The 25,372-nt window shown below is 39.7% G+C and overlaps 1 protein-coding gene across 1 annotated transcript in view; it reads right to left on the bottom strand.

Annotated features, from left to right (window-relative positions):
* CFAP61 (cilia and flagella associated protein 61) overlaps positions 1–25,372 on the bottom strand; it is a gene marked incomplete at both ends in the record, with an annotated part of 275,048 nt that overhangs the window by 42,940 nt on the left and 206,736 nt on the right. Inside the window, 3 exons of the mRNA XM_084247720.1 lie at positions 12,086–12,291; positions 19,849–19,940; positions 21,284–21,611. Coding sequence (XP_084103846.1) covers positions 12,086–12,291; positions 19,849–19,940; positions 21,284–21,611 — 626 coding nt within the window. The remainder of the gene's footprint in view (positions 1–12,085; positions 12,292–19,848; positions 19,941–21,283; positions 21,612–25,372) is intronic.

Genomic DNA, 25,372 nt, shown 5'->3' with positions numbered 1-25,372 from the left:
GTCAACCACAGATCTGAGGCATACAACAAAGGAGAGGGAAGTAGATGGGTCAAACAGGAGAGGGAAGAACACAAGAGAAAATCACCTGTGATGGCTCACAGGTGATATGGTGGCAGGAGAATGAACTATGGGGACTAAAACTATATAAGACAAAAGTAATTAGGGCCTCCCTGGTCGCGCAAGGGGTTAAGCACTGCACTATGAAGCAATCTGCAGCCTCTGCAGCACTTGTTTGATCCCTGGCCAGTCAGGGACCTACCCACATGGCACAGCAGACCTCTCCTGGCTCGCCCGCTGTTCCCCTCAGCATTTCAGTCAGTCTGCCTGTTCTGTTCCCTGCTCTGTCTCTGGTGAGTCCTCTCACCCCCGCCCCGTGTCTCTGGCCTGTACCCCAGCTCTTTTATGCATAAACAAATAAAAAAGTAAAAAAGTAATTAATTGATAAAAACAGAAAAAATAAAATAAACAAACAAACATACCTGGACCCACTTTCTTCCAAAGAGATACCCTCAAGGCAGACTTGGAAGGTCAATGTAAATACCAGAAGGTGGAGGGCTGCTTTCACTGTTTAACTTGCTTTTGCTGGAAAGCCTGGTCATGGTAGTGTATGCTATAGGCTGTAGCAAAGTCTTGTGGGTGGCAAGAAGCAGGACTTCAGGTATCTATTTTGCTGGTGTGAGACTTAGACCAAAAGAATGGACTCTGGTCTGGTGCTCCTGGTGCCACCACAATGGTTGCGATCCTGACAAACCTGCCACTTTGTTTTTCTTTTCTATGGAGTGAGTGTGCTGGGCTACAGTTGAGGTCTTCATTGCTTCCAAGAGACTTAAGTTGTACTGTCCATGAGTTTGTTGCAGGTCTGAATTCTAAATGCAGCTATCCATTAACTCATGTCATGTAGTTTACTCATCTAAAATATATTCTTCTTGGTGGGATTAGGTATGGGTTTTGTATTCTACTTAGTTAAATACGTTTTTCTTTTAGGCTATAAGACCAAATTAGTGTTAGCGGAAGGGAAGGATGGAAATGGGTGTGTAAACAGGGTAGAAGTAGTTAATTTTATGATGAAGGATAGAATAGGACTTTTAGTGGTGAACTGAATGCAATATATAGAGACACTGATTTATAATGACACACACCTGAAACTTATATAATGTCATAAAGCAATATTACTTCACTCAATTTTTTCCTAAATGTTCTGTAACAACATGTATGACTTCAGCAATGGAAAATACTAAAAAGCAAACAAATATGAACTTAATAATCCTTAAAAAAGAAACATAAAAATATCCAGGCCTAAGAGGAAAGAAATGGGAATGTTGCATGCTTGATATTTCCATGCTGCCCAGTTGACTTCAAAGCATCTCTGCAATTAGTTTGCCATAAAAAATTTAGGGAGGCAGACCAGTTTCTTCTCATGGTTCAATAGACTGAAAACATGATTTCTGAAATGTATTTATTTTAACAATTCCAATAACAATAGAACAACTCAGTTTTTCTTGGAGCTTGGTAAAGAGGTATTTATATTAAAGCAATTCAGTAGCCTTGTAGCTAACCATTGACTCATCAGCTATTATTTTAAACTCATAAATAATAACCTTCAACCATATGAGGCCAGATAAGAAGGGGGAAGAAAATCTATGAAGGGTTTTAACTCCTGCAGCAAAAGTTTGAAACAAAAAGTGACATTACATAAATGCTCAGAGGGACTAAAGTCAGTTTGAACATACTGTCAGATCTCCTGAACCCCAAATCAAGAGCTGGGATCTGACAATGGGATAGGATGTTAGCAATTAGACTGCCATGGATAATTGGTGAGGAAGTAGCAGGGTGCTTGGGATTTGGATAGTTGAGCTGTACACAGGCATAAATGGGCAGGAAGGACAGATGTGGTGAGATGAAATATTTGGGTTTTTTTTTTTTTTGCATAGAAGAACTGGGGTATAGGCCAGAGGTGCAGGGATGAGAGGATTTGCCAGAGACCGAGTGGGGAGCAGAACAGGCAGATCTACTGAAATACACTGCTTAGGGGAGCAATAGGTAAAATAGGAGAGGTCTGCTGCACCATGTGAGTCAGCTCTCTGGCCAGAGATTGAACTCAGCCGTAGCAGCGATAGTGCTGAGACTTAACCCTAGCCCATAACAAGGCCTATGTGGAATCTTTATTTCAGACTTTGAGGCCAACCACCCCTTGCCTTGCTTACTGTGTAATCAATGGCCAGAGAGCTTGCCTGCCCTGCCACTTGTCTCACATTCCCATCCCGCCACATTAGTCCACCTTTGGCACAAGATTTATAGAGTGTTTTCCTTCTGGTTGATCCCCAAAATGTGAGCATATAGAGAAATCACTTTCTTCTTCTGTCCGCTGAGCTCTCACTAAAACGCATCTATTAGCTACTACATCTGTACATCAGGGACTCAGAACCAACTGACTAGCATTTTAGAAAGTGATTGTCCATAGATGCAGGGCCCAATGCTACTTACTACAAATTCCCTGACTGTGACTGGCCTACAGCAGGGATGTCCCAGAGAACTTTCTGCTATGATGGAAATGCTCTATTTCATACTGTCCAATGGGGTAGCTGTTGAGCATGTGATGGCTGTTGAGCATGTGATGTGTGACTAGTATTAATGAGGAAGTGAACTTTTCATTTTACTTAAACTTTATTAAAATGTAATCGTCATATGTGGCAAGTGGCTATCACATCAGTGCAAGTTTAAGTGTTTGTCAAGGATTCTTGACAAAGTATGAAACAATTTTCTAAAACAATTTTTAAAACTATATATTAGATTCTAGACATACTTTATAACTCAAACTTGTAATTTCAAATTTGAAATGATATTCAGAACCTACCTGGTTGTTTTTGTGCCCCATGTTATGCAATGAAATCATCTTTCAGAGCAAGCTTAGAAATATCTGCTCCATTCCTTTGCTATAAAGCCCCTGAGAGATGCACTATCCACTCTAGTGTTCACACAGCACTGACTTTAAAGAAGCACCCAATATCACACTTATTTAATTGTCGACAATGTCCTCTAAGTAATTTTTTTCTGAGAGCAAGACTCTGAAATAAAAGTATGTATTTTTATTTGGGTACCTCCAAACAGACAATTTTAAAATAAGGTATAGGAAGTATATACATTAACACAATTTTAAGACACTTGCTCACTTGGATTTTTAAAGGAAGGACTGTATTTTTTTAAGTTTGTATTAACTTGGGAGGTGGCAGCTGTGGGGAGTGGGTTGCAGGTAGAGTGCAGGTGGCAGCAGTGTTCTCTTCGTCTTATAAAGCCTTGTAAAAGTAGGGGTTTTTAAAAATGATGTCAATGTGATCCATTGGATGTGTATGTGAGTTAGTCTCACACTTGATGTCATTTGTCCCATGTACAATTCCAGTTCCAGCACTGCTTTCTGGGGTGCAGGGCCATTGCTGCACTGAAATCCACCCCCCACCCCAGATGTTAATATTGAATCTGAATATACACATTTCCTTTCAGATAACGAAAGCATTGGTTTTCTTTTATAGTCAGGAGAGTGTTAAGTTCCTCTATTTCAGGAGGCAATAATGCCAGAAGGGGTGATAAGGGCTTTGAGAGTTCACTTTGAACAAGGTGAGTAAGGAAATGCTGATGAAGGGTAATCTGCTAATAAACATGATCCCTGCCCCTCGTTGCCCACTACAGATTCATGGTAACTGGTACTGAATGTTTTTGCTCATTCTTTACATTCTCATTAATAAAAACAGTCAATAACATTTAAAGAAAAAGCTTGACCGTGAGATATAATGCTCATTTTTCTTTTATTCATTTGTGGACAGAATCCTCAAGGCAAAGATTCTTAATAACCCAAATGAGACTGAGGTTCTTGAAATAAGACCGTAGCTTCCTGATCCCTCAAAACCATAAGATAACTCAGGCCTTTCTGATAAACTCATACGATATGCCAAACTATATTTTCATGATGAATTAGGCAAATTATTGGAACACATCGGATAAGAAATTTTCTACAGGTCCAAATTTTCATGGAAACCCAGGCATTAATTACTTTTAACATTCATTCCTGACTAAGTAAGTGAGAGTGTTTGTTTTTCTTTCACATTATAATCTTTGGCACAAATATTCGAAGGGACATGTGCTGGCTATAATTTCAAGACTGTTCAAAACAATCTTGCCTTTCATCCCAGGAAAGGTTAATTCCACACAAATGTCACAGTGGGAAAGAGGAGGGAGGTGACCTACACCAGAAAAAACAACAACACAACCCTAGGCTTTTAGCACAAGTAATAACGGACATATGTTGTGTCGAATGGAATTTGGCTCCACATTGGTCTATACTTTCAAGTTTAAGGCTGACCGTCTGGTTAACAAGGATATTAAAAAATGCGGGTTCAGTCTCACAGGCTATGTAATCCTATGCGAAATTCCACTGGGTAAGAAGCTGCTTGTTGGAGCAAAGAGATCAGGGAATGAGCAAAGAGGCCCCCAGCCGGTAAGAAAGCAAGCCCAATCTAAATCACCTTTTAGGAGGGTAGAGAATGGACTACAATTAAATGACTGCAAAACATAATGAAAGAGAGAAGATTTTGATTTTAGTGCATTGAGAAATGATAAGGCTAGCCAATGGAACCGGCATTATCTGAAATGAAATAGACAAGCAGGAATACTTTAAGAGAGGCAGTGTGTTACTTGGTAAGTGGCTGCCAGGGAAGTTTGGATCTTGGGAGAACTATTATCCCAAAACTTTTTGGTATGTGCAAAAAAATTGGAAAGCAAATTTCAAGAAAATTTTGATAAATCCGATAAAATGGGCACCTAGAATGTAGTGTGTGGTTTCACTACTGACACAGCGCAATGCCACTGACTGCAGAAGAACAGATTTAAGTCGTGATTAAATGACTCCAATTGGAGTCTAATAAATGAATTAGGAGACAATGTGGGCTGGCAGCATCCTGCTTTGCAGCTCCGCAGACAGAGAGCACAAGGCAGCTTCCCTAAGGGAATAACTTCTGGAGCCTCACAGTTCAAAAAGGTAATGGCAACCTTTTAAAGGGCCTGCTCAAATCCCATTTAGAATATTGTGCACAGCAGCACTTACCCACTAAAAATAGGCCATTCGAGTGTTTGGGAAAGTGTGGAGGAGGATGGCAGCGCTTGCAGGAGAGGAGGGTCATGTGAGGGCAGTCTTTGAGAGCCGAGCATGTTAAGATGTGAAAAGAGGTGATTTAATCAAGGTTGATGAGTATCTGATGGGCTCACACAAAGACGTGAGGGCAAGACCTATTCATGCCGTGAGGATAAAGGATGGTACCGACTGCTAATTAAGGCTAAGGGGAGAGGGATTCAGTAGGCAAGACCCTTTTTTTTTTTTTTTTTTTTTTGCAGGGCCATGGAGAAGAGGGGGCAAATGAGATAAGGTAGAGTTAAAAGAGCAGGGAAGGCCTGGCATGCCTGGTTAAATAAAGCCCCGTGACTGGGATGTCTTAGGAAATTGCCTGTGCCTCTCCTCTCCTCTCCACCTTCGGTTTCCATTTTCTGGCTACTGGAACCCCTCATGGAAATTCCTTCTGCCTTAGCAGTCCCAAAGGTATATGGAGCTGCTTATTTGAAACATTGACATAGGACTCATTCTGTGGGGGGATTGTAAAGTTCGTGATAGGTGTGCATGTATGTGTCTGTGGCAAGCCTTTGGGATACAAGTGTTCCTAAGAAGACTAAAGCAAAGGAAATTTTCATAATCTATCTGTTAGATGACTTTAAATACTAGTAGTTCAGACAGGTTCAGAAGAAACAAATGATACAAATGGATACCATTATTATTCTAAAGTGGTAGGTCAATCAATCCATCAATTCATTTTTTTCACACATGCACATGCATACACACACAGAGAACACATGCACATGCATGTGCAGAGTCACCGGTAGTGAATTTGTTCTCTCCACCGCCAGTGGCTTGTATTGGCTATCCAAGGTAGAAACAAAGACTAAAATATAGGCAGACTGCAAGCCAGCCTGGACTGCAGACCCTCAGCTGCACTGCTGCCCTGTGACAGCTGTCAGCCTGTGATCATGGTGGCTGGCTGTTCAGCTGCCACCACGGGTACCAAAGCTGCTCCAAGCAAGCCTCCTCCTCTGGCAACCACAGTCGCAGCTGGTAAGACCAACACAGCCACAACATCTGCCCCCGTGGCTGCCACCGCTCCCACTGGCACCTCCAGTGCTTGCTCTTTCCTGGCCTTTGATGAAATGAGACTAGATTGGGGGGAGTGGAGAGAAAGAACCTACAGGGTTTCTTTGAAACCAGAGAGGAAACTGATCTTAAGGCCATGCCTGACTTACAGAAGACAGAGCAGTTTGTAAGAGTCAGTCGCCCCCATCATGGAGGAGAACACCCCCAGACGTGGAGTAAAGCATGCTTGGGTTCCAACAAAGGATGTTGCTTGTGCTGCTGAGGTCAGGGAAATAATCGATAATCATGTCGCAGCCAAAATCAGCTAACCATTCGCCCTGCCTGCTTGGAAAGAGCCTGCCTGCTTGGAAAGAGCCTTGCCCAGTCTATCTGATAACAGAATTAGCACTGGGGCCTGGCGGCATGTCATGGCACACGAAGAGAATGTGGCTGCAGCTGTGTGTCCACACTGACTCGCACGGGGACTGCTGCACGCATGGAGGTGCCTCGGCATTACCAGAATACGAGCCTTTGATGCAGCCACCATCGTCCTGCCCCTTTTGCTTCTTTCTTACACAGATCTACTGGCACTTCCCAATATCCAGTGTTGCACAATTTGCTATCCCAAATACTTACTCTGTGCAAATCAGATTAACTTTATAAAATTATTACTATGTTCAGTTAACAGCTGGGCCCCTATTAGCAGTCCCACAGTCAATGTCTGCTTCAACATCACCTACTTCTCAGGGAAGAAGAACCTCTTAGGACTATTGAATTTGGTCAAATGCGAAACATTTTCTTTTTTTTTTTAAGATTTATTTATTTATGCTTACAAGGGCTGGGGTACAGACCAGAGGTGCGGGAGGTGAGAGAATTCACCAGAGACAGAGTGGGGAACAGAACAGGAGTAATGACTGAAATACACTGCTGAGGGGAGCAGCGGGCGAGACAGGAGAGGTCTGCTGCGCCATGTGGGTAGCTCCCTGGCCAGGAATCGAACTCGTGCTGCAGAGGCTACGGATAGCTTCATAGTGCTGTGCTTAACCCCTTGTGCCACCAGGGAGGCCCAGAAACAATTTTTTCTGGGAGAAGAGTCTTTAGTGTATCGCTCCCCAAAAAGGGATTTTTTTAAAAAACAAACAGCAAATTCCCCATTAACTTAAATATTTTGGATATAGTTGGAAGCAGCAATAAAAGCCTCTGCACTCACTACAGAATAAATCAATTCAGCTGATAAATACTTGGATTTTTTTTCATTTATAATAACAATCAGAGTCAAGTACACAAAGATTTGAAGAAGAAATGACTAAGGAATTTGCTTCTTTTCCAAATAATAATTCAAAGCACTTGGAAAACCTCCTCATACATAAGGTTTCAGAAATTAAGTATTTGTGGAAAAATATATTAAAAATCCATGCATGATAAAAATGCTTAAGGAACTAATAATAAAAAGAAAGATTTTAATCTGATAAAGGACATCTAAAAAAGTATCAATGGCAAATGTCATACATATAATACTGATCACATTTTCTTCAAAATTAAGAATGACACGAGTGCCATCTCTCACTGCCTCTTAACTACCTCTTATTGCCCATCTTAGAGAGTGCAGTGAGATAAGAAAAAAATATAAAACTGACAAAGATTGGAAAAGAAGAAACAAAACTGTTATTTGCATGTGATATAATTTTTTTTGTATAGAAAAGCTAAAAGAATCTACAGGTAAGTTATTTGAATGAATGAGGGCATTTAGAAATTAGCAGAATTTAGAACCATACAAAATACATTTCTAGGCACTATACACCAACAAGTAATAAAATATATTTGCAACAGCAAGGGAAAAAAATAGATCATATCAAATGGAAATTGTGCAAACCATTTGCAAGAAAATTATAAGCCTTTGCTGAAAGATATTAAAGAAGCCCTAAATAAGTAAAGATCCATACCATGCTACGGTATTGGACTTAATATCGAAGATGTCAATTCTCATTTAATTGATTTAAAACTTAATGCATTTCTTATCAAGTCAATGAGGTTTTGCACAGGGCTTGACAACTCTGCTATAAAAGGTTTGCAAATGCAAAGGGACAAAAATATCCAAAACACCCCCCAAAAGACAAATAGTTTGCATTGAAATGAAGAATATGAGATAATTGACACCTCATAAAGAAAATAAAAAGCCATGCTTCAAAATGGGAGAAGATATATCATAAATATAGAACCAATACAAGTTTCTATCCACAAGTCTATAAAAAATGAGGGTCAGTAAGAAGAAAATCCAAAGAAAAATGGACAAATGTCATAAAATGACAATTTCACAGAAACTAGTAAGAATTGCCCATGAGTAAATGAAAAGGCAGTAAGTCAAGCTATTAATTAGCAAAGGGAAAATTAAAACCACAGGAAGACAGACACCTCCTCACACAGAAGAATGGCCTTCACAGGGAGGTTTGACGGAGCTGTGGGGCCTCTCAGGCACTGCTGCAAGGAGTTCAACACAACTGCTTTGTGGAACATTTTGGTATCAACTTGTACACCTACGGGAAATTCTTGCACATTGAGGTGTGTCTGTAAATCCCATAACATTGTTTGTAGTGGCATGGAACTAGGAACAATAGAAATATCAATCACCAGGAAAACAGATGGACAGATTGTGACACAGTTGTACAAGGGAATATTACATAGCGGGGAAAGCAAATGAACCGCAGCCCTGCGTGGTGACCTCATGGGCCTCACGAACACAGTGCTAAGCAGTGTTGACTCGCTCTAGTCAGCCACAGAATCCATTCAGAAGTAGGCAAAACAAGTTAATATATTAGTTAGGAAATCACATATGCGTGGCACATTTTTAAAACAAGCTGTTGGCCCGGTGCCTGTTTTGGCAAATAAGCTTTACTGGGGACACAACCATGTCCATTTGTTTATGTACTGTGTACAGCTGCTTTCGCACTACTGCGGCAGAGGTTAGTACTCATTACAGAGGTTATAGGGCCTGTAAGCTGAAAATATTTACTACGATCCTTTATAGACAGAGTTTGCTGATCTCTGCTTTACAGGAAAGAAAGGGAATGATTAACCCAAGATTCAGGAGAGTGGTTGCCTCCAAGGAGACAGAGGGGCTTCTAACACCTCAAAGTAAGGAATTCTTTCTTCCCTTTTTTGCCCTTTAAAACTTACTAGGGGTAGCTTGAAAATTAGACGAAATTTCTTGAAAATCATTACCTGGATATAATATATAACATCTCATGTACTCCCTTCTAGCTTTCACATTTTATTTTACATAGATACAGTATATTCACTGTTTTGTATGATATTTATTTTTACAATTATTTTTTTCACATTCATTAAGCATGTATTCAAAACTTTATATGTGCAAGGCAACAGGCTGTGGAATCAAAAGTAATCAACATACAGCTTTACCCTCAGGAATGCAGGCTAAGGTATGCGGGGTTAGAGATAAGTGCTCAGGGGATGCCAACAAACACAGTGCAGTGTAGTAAGCATTTGAATGCAGAACATAGTGGGACAAAGAAGAATGCCCCACAGGCATTGAGATGAATCTCAGAGGTTGAACAGAGACGATGTGATGAGGCAGAGAAGTAGAAAGAAGCAGGAAGGCAGTCTACAGGCTTCAATCTATTCTAAATTGAATTGGAAGGGGAAAGCCTTGTTCAAACAGTCTCCCTGTGAACACCTAATATTTTTAAAATCAGAATACAAAGTGTGAGTATAAATCTTTATCATCAGCAGATCAACATCATCTGCTGGGTACAAACTTTTTAGTTGATCAAGGAGACCCTTTTCAACCTTACCTCCCAACCACATTCACAGCAACTCTCCTCACCTTCTGCTGCCACATACCATATCAAATAACTTGGAGCAAAAAATGTATACATTAAAAAATAATACAATGCTCTTTTCAAGCTGGAAATTAAAAAAAAAGATGAAACTGGATGAATGTTAATGGTTATGGTTTTCCCAGTGGGCATTTTAAATGAAAAGTCCTTAAAAATATGCATATTCTGGCCTCCCTGGTGATGCAAGGGGTTAAGCACAGCACTATGAAGCAATCCACAGCCTCTGCAGCATTTCCATCCCGGGCCAGGGAGCAACCCACATGGCGCAGCAGACCTCTCCTGTCTCGCCCGCTGCTTCCCTCAGCAGTGTATTTCAGTCCATCTGCATGTTCTGTTCCTCACTCTGTCTCTGGTGAATCCTCTCACTGCCTGCACCTCTGGCCTGTACCTCTGGACTTGTATGCATAAATAAATAAATCTTTAACAAAATATGCATATTCTTTGGTCCAGCAACTGCACTTATAGGGATTTAATTTAAGAACATAAGAAATGACACGCAAGGATGTTCACAGTGATATTGGTCATAAAGGGGGGGAAACAGTAAACAGCTTAACTATCAATAATAGGTTAAATTATGATACGGATTAATGACTGAATATAAAACTCAATCACTACAAATAAAAAAAATGCATATGTGGTGGGGCATTTCATTTAACCTCACACCAAATCTCAAAAGTAGGTCAATTATCCAAATTTTACATATAAGGAGGTGGAAGGAAACCCACAGAACTTAACTTGCCCAAGGACATAATTATCAAGTAATGAAGGCAGGATTCAAAAGGAGGCCATCTGCCTCTCCTGCCCACTATCCTTACCACACAGCCTCCTTGCTTTTGTGCAGAACTGGACTAGAACTACCTGTCTCACAGGGTTACTATGAGAATGAAATGAAATAAACACAAAGTGCCTGGAAGGTGGTAGACATTCAATACCCAGAGGCTCCAGGTCACATAATCCATGAAGCCAGAATTTCTATGGAGATTTGAATTTGGTGTTCCCAGGAACACAGGGACTCCTCTTTTTTGGCTCCAACTCCCGAAGGCAGGGTCAGTAGGAACTTTTTCCCTGTCTCCTAGATGGCACCTCAGAGGTCAGGGAACAAAATAGCCCTCTTCGGAAAGGAGGGAAACTCCATAGTGATCTTTGAAGTTTTAAGTTCTGTCTACTTTTCTTTCCTTCGATCAGGAATTATTTATTAACATAGGTGGAAGGCACATGTACATACATGTTTTGTTTTATATACTTTTTTGTTTTTATGTTGTAGTCTACAATTTATAAACATTTTTGAAGAGAGAAGAGATTCACGCCAATGCTGGCAGTCACCCTATGGATACTGAGGACAATGGAATTCAAGGACTTCTGACCTACAAATCTCTGGTACTGACTCTGTCATCATCTTGTTTTGTGGTGAGAAATTCTCCAAAGCTTTCTAAGTAGCAGACTATATCCAAAGGTAGCTTTCTACTCTAACATGTACTCTACCTTCCTAGAGGACGAGAATGAAAGCGTGTCTTAGAATTTGAAGACACCACTGAGTCACCCGAACTAGCCAACCTGACACTGCAGAATCTCCTTAACAGTGTCTTGGGCAAGTGACTATCTCCCTTTCCTTGAGCAGAAGGCTGGGATCATACACAGCCTATGCTATGGCTGTGAAGTTCCTTTCAGGACCAGGTGCTTCCACATCTGGCTCCCAAAAGAACTTCTGAGATTTCTGATCACTGCTCTTTGCAGTCCAGTGTTGAAAGGAACTTGGCATATCATCTTATCTGGTCCCTTCCATAGGAGGAAGGCCATGCATGGATATATCTGGGCCCGAGGCTTGTGTGTAGCCATGAGATCACATGTGGGCACTCCAGAGTCCCTGGACATCCCCACCATGATACTCTGCTCTCCTGCCAATGGTACTGATCAGATAGACTTTATTATGTTAGAAAGAGATCTCTTCCACCTTCGTATCTCTTGTGGATTTCCATTTTGCTTCCTAGTGCATCACAAAACACACATCATTTATGAGACTTTGTATGTTGCATTTCCCCTGAGTAAAATGCAACGTCCAGCTTACCTGTAGAGATCTTTGATCATGTTGTTGTCAAAGCGATTACACAGGTTGTTGAGGACTTGTTCGTGTTGGCCAAACAAGCGGATGTAGTTGGAGACAGGGAAAGGCTTCCTGGAAAGGCACGTGATGGTTTCCACCATTTTATACTTGTTAATATGTATTCGGAAGTAGGTCCCATTTTTCGCACTACCTGTGATTATTTCTAAACCCTGGGTAAGAGGGTAGATCAGAAAAACAGCATTAGAAACATCTCTGGACTCTGGGAACTTTGTCACAGCAATTTATTTTTCAAATATACCAGAGAGGTTATACCTTATCACTTGTTGCAAATAACAGTAATGGATATTGACTGAACTCAAAAGAAGATAACAGTGTGTCAGAAATCACATACTTGGACTTAATGACTAAATGTTCCTCAGGATATTTTAAACTGATTGCATTGTTCCGTGTTTCTAAATTAGTTGCTAGGTTACGACCAATTCTCTATTACTCGATATCTCATACAGCTAATTCATGGAACCGGGCTTATTCTCTTCTGTGAGTTGTTTTAAGACTTCATTTTCTTAGTTTCTCACAGCACCATTTTGAGAAAACTTCCTAGTCAAAAGTGATGAGAAAGAATATCAGTCATTTTCAAGTGTACTTAAACAGAGGAAACAAGGAACAGATAAGTCTCTGGTAGCTGGGTTTAGGGAGGTTTAGCTATTTTTTAAGGTCTGTTCTCAGGAGCAAGACCACAGTTATGGGAAATACACATACAACACTCTTTTTTTTTAAGATTTATTTATTACACATACAAGAACTGGGGTACAGGCCAGAGGTGTACTGGGGGTGAGAGGACTCACCAGAGACAGAGCAGGGAACAGAACAGGCAGACTGACTGAAATACATTGCTGAGGGGAGCAGCGGGTGAGACAGGAGAGGTCTGCTGCGCCATGCGGGAAGCTCCCTGGCTGGCTGGGGATTGATCTCGTGCTGCAGTGGCTGCGGGCAGCTTCATAGGTTGCATCTTAACCCCTTGCATCACCAGGGAGGCCCTACATACAACATTCTTAAGGTGATTTTCTAGTTTGTAAATTATCAAAGATATGGATATGTGGTTTTATACCCCCTAGAAACTGGTAAACCTGCCACAAACCCAGATGACCAGGGAAGAATCTGTTCTATTATGCCACTCCCGCTTTTTCTCTTTTAGTTTCTGGTGTGTATTGGCCCACCAACCAGACACTACTCCCCCACAGACTCAGAAAGCTACCCTGGGAACCCTCAAAGGACAAATAGGTTTTGTTGGTGGCGGTTGAACTTGCCCTTTGCCCAGAATCTGAACTCAGTGCATGGAAACATTCAATACCTCTTTGCTTAGTGCAGCTAGATTTAGGCTTTTGCCCTGAACTTCAGTGTGGCATTTAGAAAGCCAAGATGAGTTGGACTACACAATCTCAAACATTTACTTAGTCCTGGACATCCCCTGGGGATTTTGTCTAAGGAAGGACATATGGTTTAACTAGATGTTAAAATTGAAGCAACTGGTTGGTGTTTGGTACCACATGGCAAAGCCCTGAAGGGGAATCAACCAGTCGTGAGCTAGAAGGAGGGATGTCTTGCACATCTTGGACTAACCCCAAGTATGGGTGAGGAAAAGGTTATTTTGGGATAAATGAAATAGAAAATACATAGGTAAGGGGTTGAGGGACAGCACCTCAAGGGAGGTGCAAACGGTCCATCATTCAATAGGATGGATGAAGACAAAGTGTTTAGAAATGAACACTCAGTAAGACTTTCTCTAACAATCATGGTACAGCACACAGGGCCCTGCCATGCGTCCAGTGGAAATTATTGGTGCACTATATTTTATAACAGAAAAACATATTCACAGTGAATGTTGCACTATAGAAGAATAATATATAATTTACACTATTTTATAATTTGTCCAAGTTCATTCGATTTTTATAAAAATACACAGTACTATTATTTGTATCAACATTTTAACAAAATGTTAATGGCCATTTTCTGTGGTTGAGGGACTGGGTCATTTTTGTATTTTCTCTTGCTGTTTATTTAACTACTTGTAGCTTCTATTTTTAAAAAATGACTATCACTTCTAAAATGAATTTTAAAAAAGATATTTTAAAATACACTGAGTTGTGGCAAGCATGCTCTTGTGACCAGTAGTTCTCCAGTTCTAGATTCTAGCCCTGTGGACTTTTTTTCCCCCATTGAGATCTGTTTTTCAAGTTTTGACTTTGCAGATTTGAACAATGAATACCACCCAGGGTGGAAAGGTGGCATCACAGAAAAATCCCTGCTACTGACTTTATTTGGTGACCTGCCATCATAACCATAATTTCTGAATTAAACACACATATACCTATGAGAGTGAAGAAATGATACCCAAGACATTAAAGACAATTTGAGTTCAGCATCAGCAACTTTAGATGTAGCTCTCCAATCCCAGGGGTGAGAGGCCCCTTCACAGTCATGATGGCAAAGTAGAAAAGTTGAGTGAGTATCTGAAAAGGGGCCACTCCCTTGGCCAAGGTGGTGGAGTGGCTAGGGGTCTGGGAGAGGGGACACTGACACCAGCTTTAGCATAGTTTTAGCTGCCAGTCTTCCTCAGAGCTCACTGAAGAAGAGAGTTAGCAATCCCACAAGGTCTTGATCTTCCCTTCTCCTTTTAAAAATGTGTGAGTGATTACGGAAGGGAACCCAGGCATCAAAGGTACACGCCTTAAGATCTGCCCAGGTGACTGATTAAATTGTGCGGTTTTTTTTAGGATTTATTTATTTATGCATACAAGAACGGGGATACTGGCCAGAGTTATGGGGGGTGAGGGGATTCATCAGACACAGAGTGGAGAACAGAATAGGCAGACTGACTGAAATACACTGCTGAGGGGAGCAGCAGGTGAGACAGGAGAGGTCTGCTGCACCGTGTGGGTTAGCTTCCTGGCCTGGGATCGAACTCGTGCTACAGTGGCTGTGGATGACTTCATAGTGATGAAACTTTACCCCGTGCACCACCAGGGAGGCCGACTGACTAAATCTCGATTCATTATATACTTTAACTTTGCGCACAGGACTCCATGCTTCAAGGGGCTTATTTGCGTCAGGCTAAGTTCTTCAAGATTCAGACCATGGTAACTTAGTTGATCATGTCTTGACAAATTCTGGCAGAGCCCTGATTGGTTGCTGGCTGAGAGTGTGAATGTTGTGTGCCCCCCCCACAACCCCGCCCCCTGCCCCACCAATGTCAGCGTGTTGTGGTATTGTAGGCATTGCTTTCAGTGACTTGTCATGAATCTGTTTGTTTGGGCCTCTTTTTATTGTTTAATTTGAAGACTGAATTAGATTCCTTGAGTTGCCTATGTTTTAGCACATTATAGACATGAGTGCTTGAAGAGCACAGAAAACAGCCACAATGTTGGTAAGGAAATGACTAAATTATGCTATGATAGTTAACCTTATCTTTGGAAGTAATTGTGTGCACTTTAATGAGATTTGGGACTGTGTGAGCACAACTGGGAAGGGCATTCTGGGAATTTGGGATACAAATATTTTGCATTGGCATTAAAGATAACTTACCACATTAGGGTTTCTCAAACATAAATTACCCTTTAGGACTGGGAAGACATATCTAAATTTTCTTAGGTCATTTCTAATTGTAGTTGTTAACAAATTAGGAAAATCGAGTGAAATTCAGAACTCTTTCTCTGCCTAGTCTCACAAAAACAAAAAACAAACAAACAAAAAAACCACTTTACTAAATGATGACTTAGGCAGTTTCCAGCACTGCCACTCCATGAAGGATTTGGGGGTTATGATAATTATTTCACACATGTCCCAATTCTGTGTGGCGTGTCTAGTTCCTTCTTTTAAGTGTATAAGTAAATTATTAGGAAATTTGAAATTTGAATTTTAAATTTTGGTTGGCGTGACTGATTCTTGTGGGTTTTTCTTTCTTCCTTTTTTCTCAATACAAGTATCCTTTATGATTTTGACAAAGGTTGGGGAAAGCTCTGGAATTCAGGCCAAGTAGAAGACAAGATTAATCAGAATTAGTTACAAGAAATCAAGTTCCCGGCTCTCATGATGAACACACAATTTTAAATTTAATGGCATCCAAAGCAGAATTTGTTGTGACAAATTTCTTTATTCCATGGTGTATAAGCCAACAAAGCATGTGGACGTGAATCTGTAAATTAGTTTATTATGTAGATGACTTGAGGTCCCGTTTCTTCCTTTTGTTGGGTTACCTCTCCGGGAGCTCATGAATTACTAAAGTATCTTTAAATTTAAATATTCCAGTTAATGAGGGCTATAAAAGTTTGATAAAATTCATCCATACTCGGTAAAAATATTAATTTAGTTTTTCTACTGAAATATTGTTCAATGGCCTCTATTCTCAATTGGCTATATTTAGGTGACTGCCTGACCATTTTGGCAACAATTTTACTTAATCAAATTAATTCCAACTCCAAAAGATTGCCATGGAACCATCCTACAATTTTTTTTCTTGGAGAATAAAATGGAAGAAATCTGTTTAAATCTTCTGTACTAATTAAAAAGGAGGCCCACCTGGCAAATGGTTAATTAAAGTCAGGGGTCCTGTTCAAATACTGTCATAGCACCAGCCAAAGAATCTATTTAAGTTGCATTCTTATTAAAACTCATTATCTAAAAACCCCTTTTGGCTCCTCCTCTGACTTTATTCAGAAAGAGAGCCAGTGCAGTGGTTCATAAATAAATGGCACTGCATGTAGGAAATCACACAATGTCCTTGAAGAATCTGTCTGAAACTAAGTCTTATATTTTCTAGCTCTTGTACATAGCCAGTTCTTAACCTACAAGGACCGATGTGCTCATCCATTGAACTCATTGTCTATATTTCATCTTGTTCCACTTCATCTGTAGCATATTATTTTTTCCAAAGATGACCACAACAATATTCCCATTGAGAGGTGAATTCTATGTCCCCTTCTTGAATACCAGTGGACTGTGACTGTGTCAACAGATGGTGTAAGGTCAGTGATGCAGTGTGACTTTCTAGGCTGAACAAAAAGTCAATCCAAAATGCTGGTGAGGACACTGCACTTGGAACCCTCAGTTGTCATATAAGAAGTCTGATCATTCCAGGGTGCCATGCTGTGAGGAAGCCTGGGCATGATGATGTGAGAGGCTCTCACTTTGAGTCACTCCAGCCCAGATGAGTTGCAAGCTTTCAGTTATGACTAAATAAGCCTCAGATGATCTGAACTATTGAGTCACTCCCTAACCTACTTGTCCTCCCGGCAAGGCCCCAGACACTGTAGAACAGAAGCAAACAGTTCCCACTGGACCCTGCTTGAATTCCTGACCCACAGAATCTGTGAACAGAATCAAATGGGCACGTCTCATTGCCAAGTTGTTACACAGCAGTAGAAACTGGATCACCATTTGCTGCGATTGTTTTTTTTCATTTGTAAGAAAATTTTGCATCAGAACATGTGTACAGGAAAAGAATCTGGGGCAGGCCAAAGGGAAACGAATTGAAACATACAGAAGCTGTCCTTTACCTGGAAAAACCAGGTTTCATTATTTATCTGGAACTATGATTAACAACAATGTCCACCACTGACTGATGGTGAAAATGACCCCACACTCTTCTGTTCCTTTAAAGCAGTGTCATTTTACACATGAGCCTAATAATCCCAGAAATACAGAGAACTTGAGAAACTTGTTCAGAGCCTATGGGAACTAAAAGGAAGAGCTTGGATTCTGATTTCCTGACATGCCAGGGACCAATAACCTATGCCATGATGTGGCTGCCCACTTTAAGGAATTTTCCAATAGTTTCTACTATTGACCAATGACTTTCCTATTGGCCAGAACCTGCCACATGGCCAATCCAATTCTCCAGGAAATGTTTCTTTTAGTTAGTCATATCCTTAAACCCCCAAAATAGTCCAGATAAGAAAATGGGAACAGAAGTGAAGTAACTTTCAGTGTTTGCCTCACTTATAAAAAAGAAACCATGACACATCAGAAAGGTGCCCCCAGCCCACCCCAGTTAACAATGAACACCAGTGGGACCATCTGTCCAAGAATCTTATTTAAAGACCTAACAATTGACTGACCAGGTATGTTCTTTCTGGTTCCTTTTAGCCCAGAGGACGTCCCACTCTATAGATTCTGCTTCTCCTCAATAGCCCCTTTGGTATAATTCAGGGAGGGCAGGATGACAATGGGCTCTGAACAGGCATTTAAGACCCTAACCAACTTGCTACAGTACTACAAAGGCTGTTTTAGTTGTTCATTGATGCATCACAGATTACCTCAGAGCTTTGTGTATTAATGTCCTTCAGTAGATGAATGGATAAATACATTATGACACACTGTAGACTGAAATGTTATTCAATGCAGAAAAAAAATGAGTTATCATGCCATGAAAGGGCATCGAAGAAACAAATACATGTTATTAAGTGAAAGAAGTCAATCTGAAAAGGTTACCTACTGTATGATTCCAACTGCATGACATTCTGGAAAAGGCAAAACTATGGAGAGAATAAATGAACCAGTAATTGCCAGAAGTTGGGAGTAGGGGAAGGTAGAGCACAGAGGATTTTTATTTTTTTTTATCTTTTTTAAAATATTTATTTATTTATTTATGCAAGCACTGGGTATAGTCAGAAGCGCGGAAGGGTGAGAGAATCACCAGAGCCAGAGCGGGGAACAGAACAGGCAGACCGACGAAATACACTGCTGAGGGGAGCAGCGGACATGGCAGGAGAGGTCTGCCCGCCGTGTGGAACCCTCGCCGGCGGCCGGGGATCGAACTGGCGCTGCGGAGGCTGTGGGCAGCTTTGCAGCCCAGCGCTCAACCGCTGTGCCACCGGGGACGCCCAACACAGAGGATTTTTAAAGCAGTGAAACTACTCTGTATAATAGCATAATGGTAGATCCATGTGATTATACATCTGTCCAAATTCATAAAATGTATAACACCAAGAGTAAACACTACTGTAAACTGTGGACTTCGGGTGATTATGAGGTGTGAATGTAAGTTCATCAATTGTAGAAATGTACCATTCTGGTGGGAGATGTTGGTAATGAGAAGACTGTATTTTCCTCTCTCTTTTACTATAAACCTAAAGCTGTTCTAAAAAAATAAAAACATATATATTTAAAAACAGTGGCTAAAACAATAAATTTTCATTATCTCAGTTGTCAGGTGTCAGAAATTGGGAGTGGTTTAGATGGGATGTTCTGGTTCATGGCATCCCATGAGGTTGTAACGAAGATGTGGGTTGGGCCTGCATTATCTGAAGGCTTGACTGGAGGTGGAGGATCCCCTACCAAGTCAACTCCCTCAAATAACTGGCAGATTTCTAATGGTGGTTGCAGTAATCCTCAAATCCTTACCATAGGGACCTCTCCAAAGATCTTGCTTGGTAACCTTACCATCTGTCAGCAAATGATCCAGGGAGGGTGTGGGATGGTGCATATTGGAAGTTGTCACATCTTTCATAACCTAGACTTGGAAGTCACCCACTGTCATTTCCATTATATCCTATTGGCTACACAAATTAGTCCCTTTCATTGTGGCAGGAGAACATATGAGGTCATGAATACCAAGGGGAAAGAATCATTGGGGGCCAGTTTGGGGGCTGGCTACCACAGTGGCTTTCTGATGTATGAGCCAATGCATTACACTAAAGACCAAATAAAGAACTTAACCCCTCTGTATACAAAGTATTATAAGTAAAATGAAATTCAGGAATAATACTTACAAAATCAGACTGGGCCCTATGTACCTCCAACGGAATTACAATGGCAGGTTTGGCAACATGCAGATAATGGTAAGACCCCGGAAGAATGCCCCCTGGAAGAAATGGCAAGTATTATGCTGTTTTAGTTGTTCATATGGTGAGTAACAGCATTTATACATTTGAATCACAGGAAAAATAGAGATGATTATGATGGTTTATGCTACTCAAACTTTCTCACTAAAGTACTGCTAATATATAGTAAGGCACTCCCTGCTAATATATAGTAATGTTTGAGCTTATTTAATAAAATCAATATGCATGTGACTTTATACCCTATAATATAGCCACCAGTGCTCCAAGCTGTGCCAAGCTGGTGCTGTGTACCCTGTGATTTCCCACTCCTAGGTTACTAGGCCTGTCAAAGCCAGATCAAAGCCTTTAGAGGCTTTCAGTGTTACAGTGGGGTTCCCATTCCCCATCACTCCTCCCATTATGTAACCAAAATGTTACTAAGCTAAATACGATAAGGAAAATCAACAAACTTCTTGATCACTATTTTAGAAAACTATCAGTGTCAAATTCTTACTATTTCTAACTTGCCCCAGAAATCTGAGTCTGTTTGAGCTCTGGCCTCTGACATCCATCACTCTCTTCCTTTCCTAAGGCCACCACCTTTCCTGAGGTCTCACGGAAGTGAGAAGAGGAGCAGGAGCTCTAACGACAACTTAGTTAAGCTGAGACAAAACCAAACCAAACCAAACCAAGAGCTGAAATATAAAGCTTTTGTTCTTTAGTCTGAGTTTCTGCATATGGACATGGACACTGTAGGGGGTCATTGGTCCACCAGCCTTCTGGAAGTGAACATGTGATTTTGTAAATATGTGCATTTTTCTGGTAGAAGGTACACAACATTCAAAGGCACTATTTTCATAGATATCTCTCACTTCCCCCCCCAAAAATCCTGTTACTCATATAATAATAGGTATGGGAAAGTTCCATAGGTGTGAATAAGGCTTGAGGAAATAAAGTGGGCCATTCTGCCACTGCAAATGGTTTGTCTCCTCCATACAAGTAACAGGATAGCAGTCTAAGGCCTCGGGTGCTTGGAAGGGTCTCCTTATTATTGAATTTACAGTGAGAATGAAAGTTTGGGTAAGATGTCAGGGCATCATGCCACTCACCAGTTGGAAGTGATCTCTGAGCAAGCTACTGAACATCCCCTAGTCTGTTTCCTTATTTGTAAAATGGGAACCACATTTACTATGTGGTCTATAATAAATGCCCAAAATTCAAAGGACCATAAGAAGAAGAGTGCCAGGTTCAAAAATTATAATTAATAAATGCTTCAAAAATTTGCAGTACTTCTCTGGAAGTACTTCATGGAGGCCTGATCTAGTGCCGACTCAAGAGCCACTTTGTGGCTTCAGCAGAGGGAAGAAGGTGGCCCACTACACACCTTGAATCTTGGCTCCCTTGTACATGGGGATTAATCGATCGAGATCAGAGGGTGGTTCCATTACAGGCTCAAGGGTTGGATCAAAGAGGTTAAGCATAGCTGCTGCTAGCTGGAAGCCAATCTCTTTGGAACTGAAGTTGCTGTGAGTCCAGTCATTCGAGTAATAACGATTAGAGAATTTCGTGAGGGTGCCCGCAGCTCTGATGGCTATGTCATTGGTGTGGAAATTAGTATCAATCACCAGGCGGCCATCATAGACAAGACATGCATCATTGAGTGCTTTAAAAGTTTCATAGTCCACATTCTTCTCACAGAAGCTGAAGAATATCTACAAGGTGAACAATCACATCATTACTCGGCTGTTTCCATTTTACCTTCACAAGAGTGTGAATGATTGCTAGGGCATTTTATTATTAGGGGCACACCAAAAATGTACTAAAAGCCAGTTTTAATGGTGTATAGGAGAGAGGGGGAGGGAAGGAGGAAGGTAGGGACCGAGGTAGGGATTGTCTCTTAATCCGAACAACTAGTAAAGAGAAAGAAGTCAAGTGATGGAATATCTACCACAAGAGTAAATATAGAGAAAGTTTACATTCGTCGACTTTCCCCTCATTCTCCTACATTTTGAAGAGCTCTTTCTCAGTCTCCTTCCATTATCCTTCTCCTGTTGCTGACATTTAGGTTGCCCTAGGTTCCTTCTTGGTCTCACTTCATCCACTTTTGAGATTTCAGATTACCCCATTCCTAGCCTTTTAATCCCAGAAAGCCTGTCCCTACAGGAAGCCTCAGAGAGGATGAGAGCCCCATTAGCCTGGGGCACCTATCCTGTTGCTTCCTGACATGGTGGGCGGACAAACATTCAGGAAGAATTTATGGGGCACCTACAATTTGCTAAGCACTGTGCCGTAGAGGGGCTGCACCCCTTTTGCATAAGACTTGAAAGTGATCTGTATGCCCCTCTAGTCTCTGTCCAAATTTCAATACTTGTACATGTTCCTCTGAACATCTTCCATGTTGATGTTTAAGCCATTAAAGGAGTCCAGATTTGTTGTTGTTAGTTGTTTTTAAGTCTTCAGTTGTTGAACTAAGTTGAATCATTTTATAAGCTAGTTTATGCTACCTTTAAGAAATACATTTTAAATAAAAACACATCAATCAGCAGAAAGTAAATGGATGGAAATATATCATGCAAACAGTAAACATAAAAAGGGTATCAAATATGGAAGTTGTGATATATACACTCAATGGTATCCTACTCTGCTATTTAAATAAAGATTAAATCTTGCCTTTTGCAACAACATGAATGGATCTTGAGGTAACTATGCTAAGTGAAGTAAGTCTGAATAAAAGACATTTATTTACTGGATGGTTTCAGAAATATGGAAATGTAAATAAACAAAGTAAATGAAATACCAAAAAACAACAGAAATAACGAGGACTTTGGGAAAAGTATGCTGATTACCAAAGGAAAAGGAGAAAAGGAATGAGAGCAGTGGGCAGAGGAGGACAATTTGATAGTGTGAACCAATGATAAATCAATATTTTTTTTTCCAAACAGGATACCATATAAAGTGGATTTTAATATAAGGGACATTATCAGATAGAGACATTTCATAATGATAAAAGATAATTCATGAGGCAGATATAAAATTATAAATGCTCAGCTATTAATAATAGAGTCTCAAAAACAATAAACCAAAAATCAACATAATTATAGGGATAAATAGAAAATTCCACAATAGAAGAGAATATAATCTCTCTCTTGGCAATGGATGGAACTAGACAAAAAATATTTATCAGCAAAGACATAGAAGATTTAAACATCATTATCAATCACCCTGAACTAATTGTTGTTTATAGAACACTGTACCCATCAAGTGCAAACTATGTACATTTATATATTCACATATAAACCATATTCATATGGTTGGATATGAAGCAAGTCTCAATAACTCTTAAAGGATTGAAATATTAAAGAATGTGTGTCTGACCACAAAGACATTAAGTTATAAATCAATAAAAACATGATAACTAGGAATAACACACATCTAGATAATCCAAGGGTCAAAGAAGAAATCACAAGGGAAAGTAGAAAACATTTTGAACTGAGTGATATTGAAAGTTCAATATATTAAAATTTATGGTATACAGCTAAAAAGTGAAGAAAATGTAGAGCTTTAAATGCATATATAAATCAATGACCTAAGTTCTTCCTTAAGGAATTAAAAAAGGACAAAGTGAATTCAAGGTGAACAGAAAGAAGAAATTAAGAGCAGAAATCAATGAAAGAGAAAACTGACAAATAACAGAAAAATAACAAACTCAAAAGGTGGTTTTTTTGAAAAAAAAAATCAATAAAATTGACAACCATCTAGCTAGACAGAAAATGAGAGAGAAAAAAAGAGAATATAATTCATCAGTATCAGAAATGAAAGAGGAGTTATTACTACTACAGACATTAGACAAATAGGTAAGAATTTCTGAACTTAATGACAAAAAATAAATGAACACATTTATTGAAAAATTGAAAATAGGCGCAGCAGACCTCTCCTGCCTCGTCCACTGCTCCCCTCAGCAGTGTCTTTGATCCGTCTGCCTGTTTCTGCATTCCGCTCTAGCTTTGGTGAATTCTCTCACCCTCCCACACTTCTGAGCTGTACCCCAGTTCTTGTATAAAAATAAATAAATAAATCTTAAAAAAAAAAATAAATCTATCTGTTTAAAAGAAAAATTGAAAATATAGTTTATCAAAATTGACATAAGAAGCAGAAAATCTGAATACTTTTATCTAGTAAAGAAATTGAATTTATTATCCAAAACATTTCCACAATTTGAACTCAAGATCCAGATGGTTTCCTGATCAATTCTATCTAACATTCAAGGAACAAATAATACCAATATTACACAAACTTTTAGCTACAAAGACATCAACATATCAGAAATTTATAGATTAATATCCATAATGAGTACAGTTACAACATAGTTTCAAAATTTCCTGAAATGTATTAGCAAATCAAATTCAAAAATATGTAGGTGAGTAATATATCATGACTGACTAGGGTTTATTCCAGAAATGTAGGATTGGTTGAACATTTTGAAATTCACCCTATTAACAGAAGTAGGGAGAAAAGAATATGATCTTTTTAATAGATATGGGAGATTCATTTGACAAAATTCAACAGCTATTCATGATATATCTTTTAAACAAACTAGGAATGAAATATTACTTCCTTAGTCAGATAAAAGTCATCATAGAAAACCCCACAGCTCACCTAATGTTTAATGGTGAAAACCTTTCAAGATATAGAAAAGGCAAGGATGTTCACTTTTCCCACTTTTACTTAACATTGCATTGGAGGTCATAACTAGCAGAAAAAGCAAATAAATAAATAAAAAGCCCAAATATTGGAAAGAAGTAAAGCTGTTCCTATTTGCAGATGATATGTGTACATATCTGGAAAGTAACTAGTAGAATTAATAAGTGAACTGGAAAATTCTTAGTTTACACTATTTATATACAAAATCAATTGCAGTTTATACATTTGCAATAATCAGTTGTAAAACAAGTTTTAAAAACCTACTTATAATAGCTCTGATACTACAAAAAGAGAGATATACCAGTGGTTGATAAGCATGTGAAAAGATGTCCAACATTCATAATCATTGGGAACTGTAAATTAAAAATACAATCATCATGCTATACCCACTTGAATGGCTAAAATTTGAAATCCTGAGAGTACCAAGTGCTGACCAGAATATGGAGCAACTAAAATTCTCATAGAGCACAGTGGACTATGGTGGTGGACTGTGGGTGATGGGTGCACTATGGTGACTGCACCTGGTGATGAGGGGAGCTCCTATATTACAAAATACTAACAACTACATCAACTAATGGTATATCAATAAAATTAAAAAGATAAAACTCTCATATATTGCTGGTGCAAATGTGAAATGATACAGCTACTTTGGAAAGCAGTCTGGTAGCTTATTAAAAAGTAAATATTCGACTACCACATGACCTAGCCGTTCTTTAGGTATATAGCTATATATCTACCTTTAGGTATAAAGAAAATGTATGTCCACACCAAG

The sequence above is a fragment of the Talpa europaea genome (assembly GCF_964194135.1).
Source record: "Talpa europaea genome assembly, chromosome: 11".
Lineage (NCBI taxonomy): Eukaryota > Metazoa > Chordata > Mammalia > Eulipotyphla > Talpidae > Talpa > Talpa europaea.
Note: the sequence above shows the minus strand (reverse complement) of the source record. Positions and strands in the feature narration are given on the sequence as shown.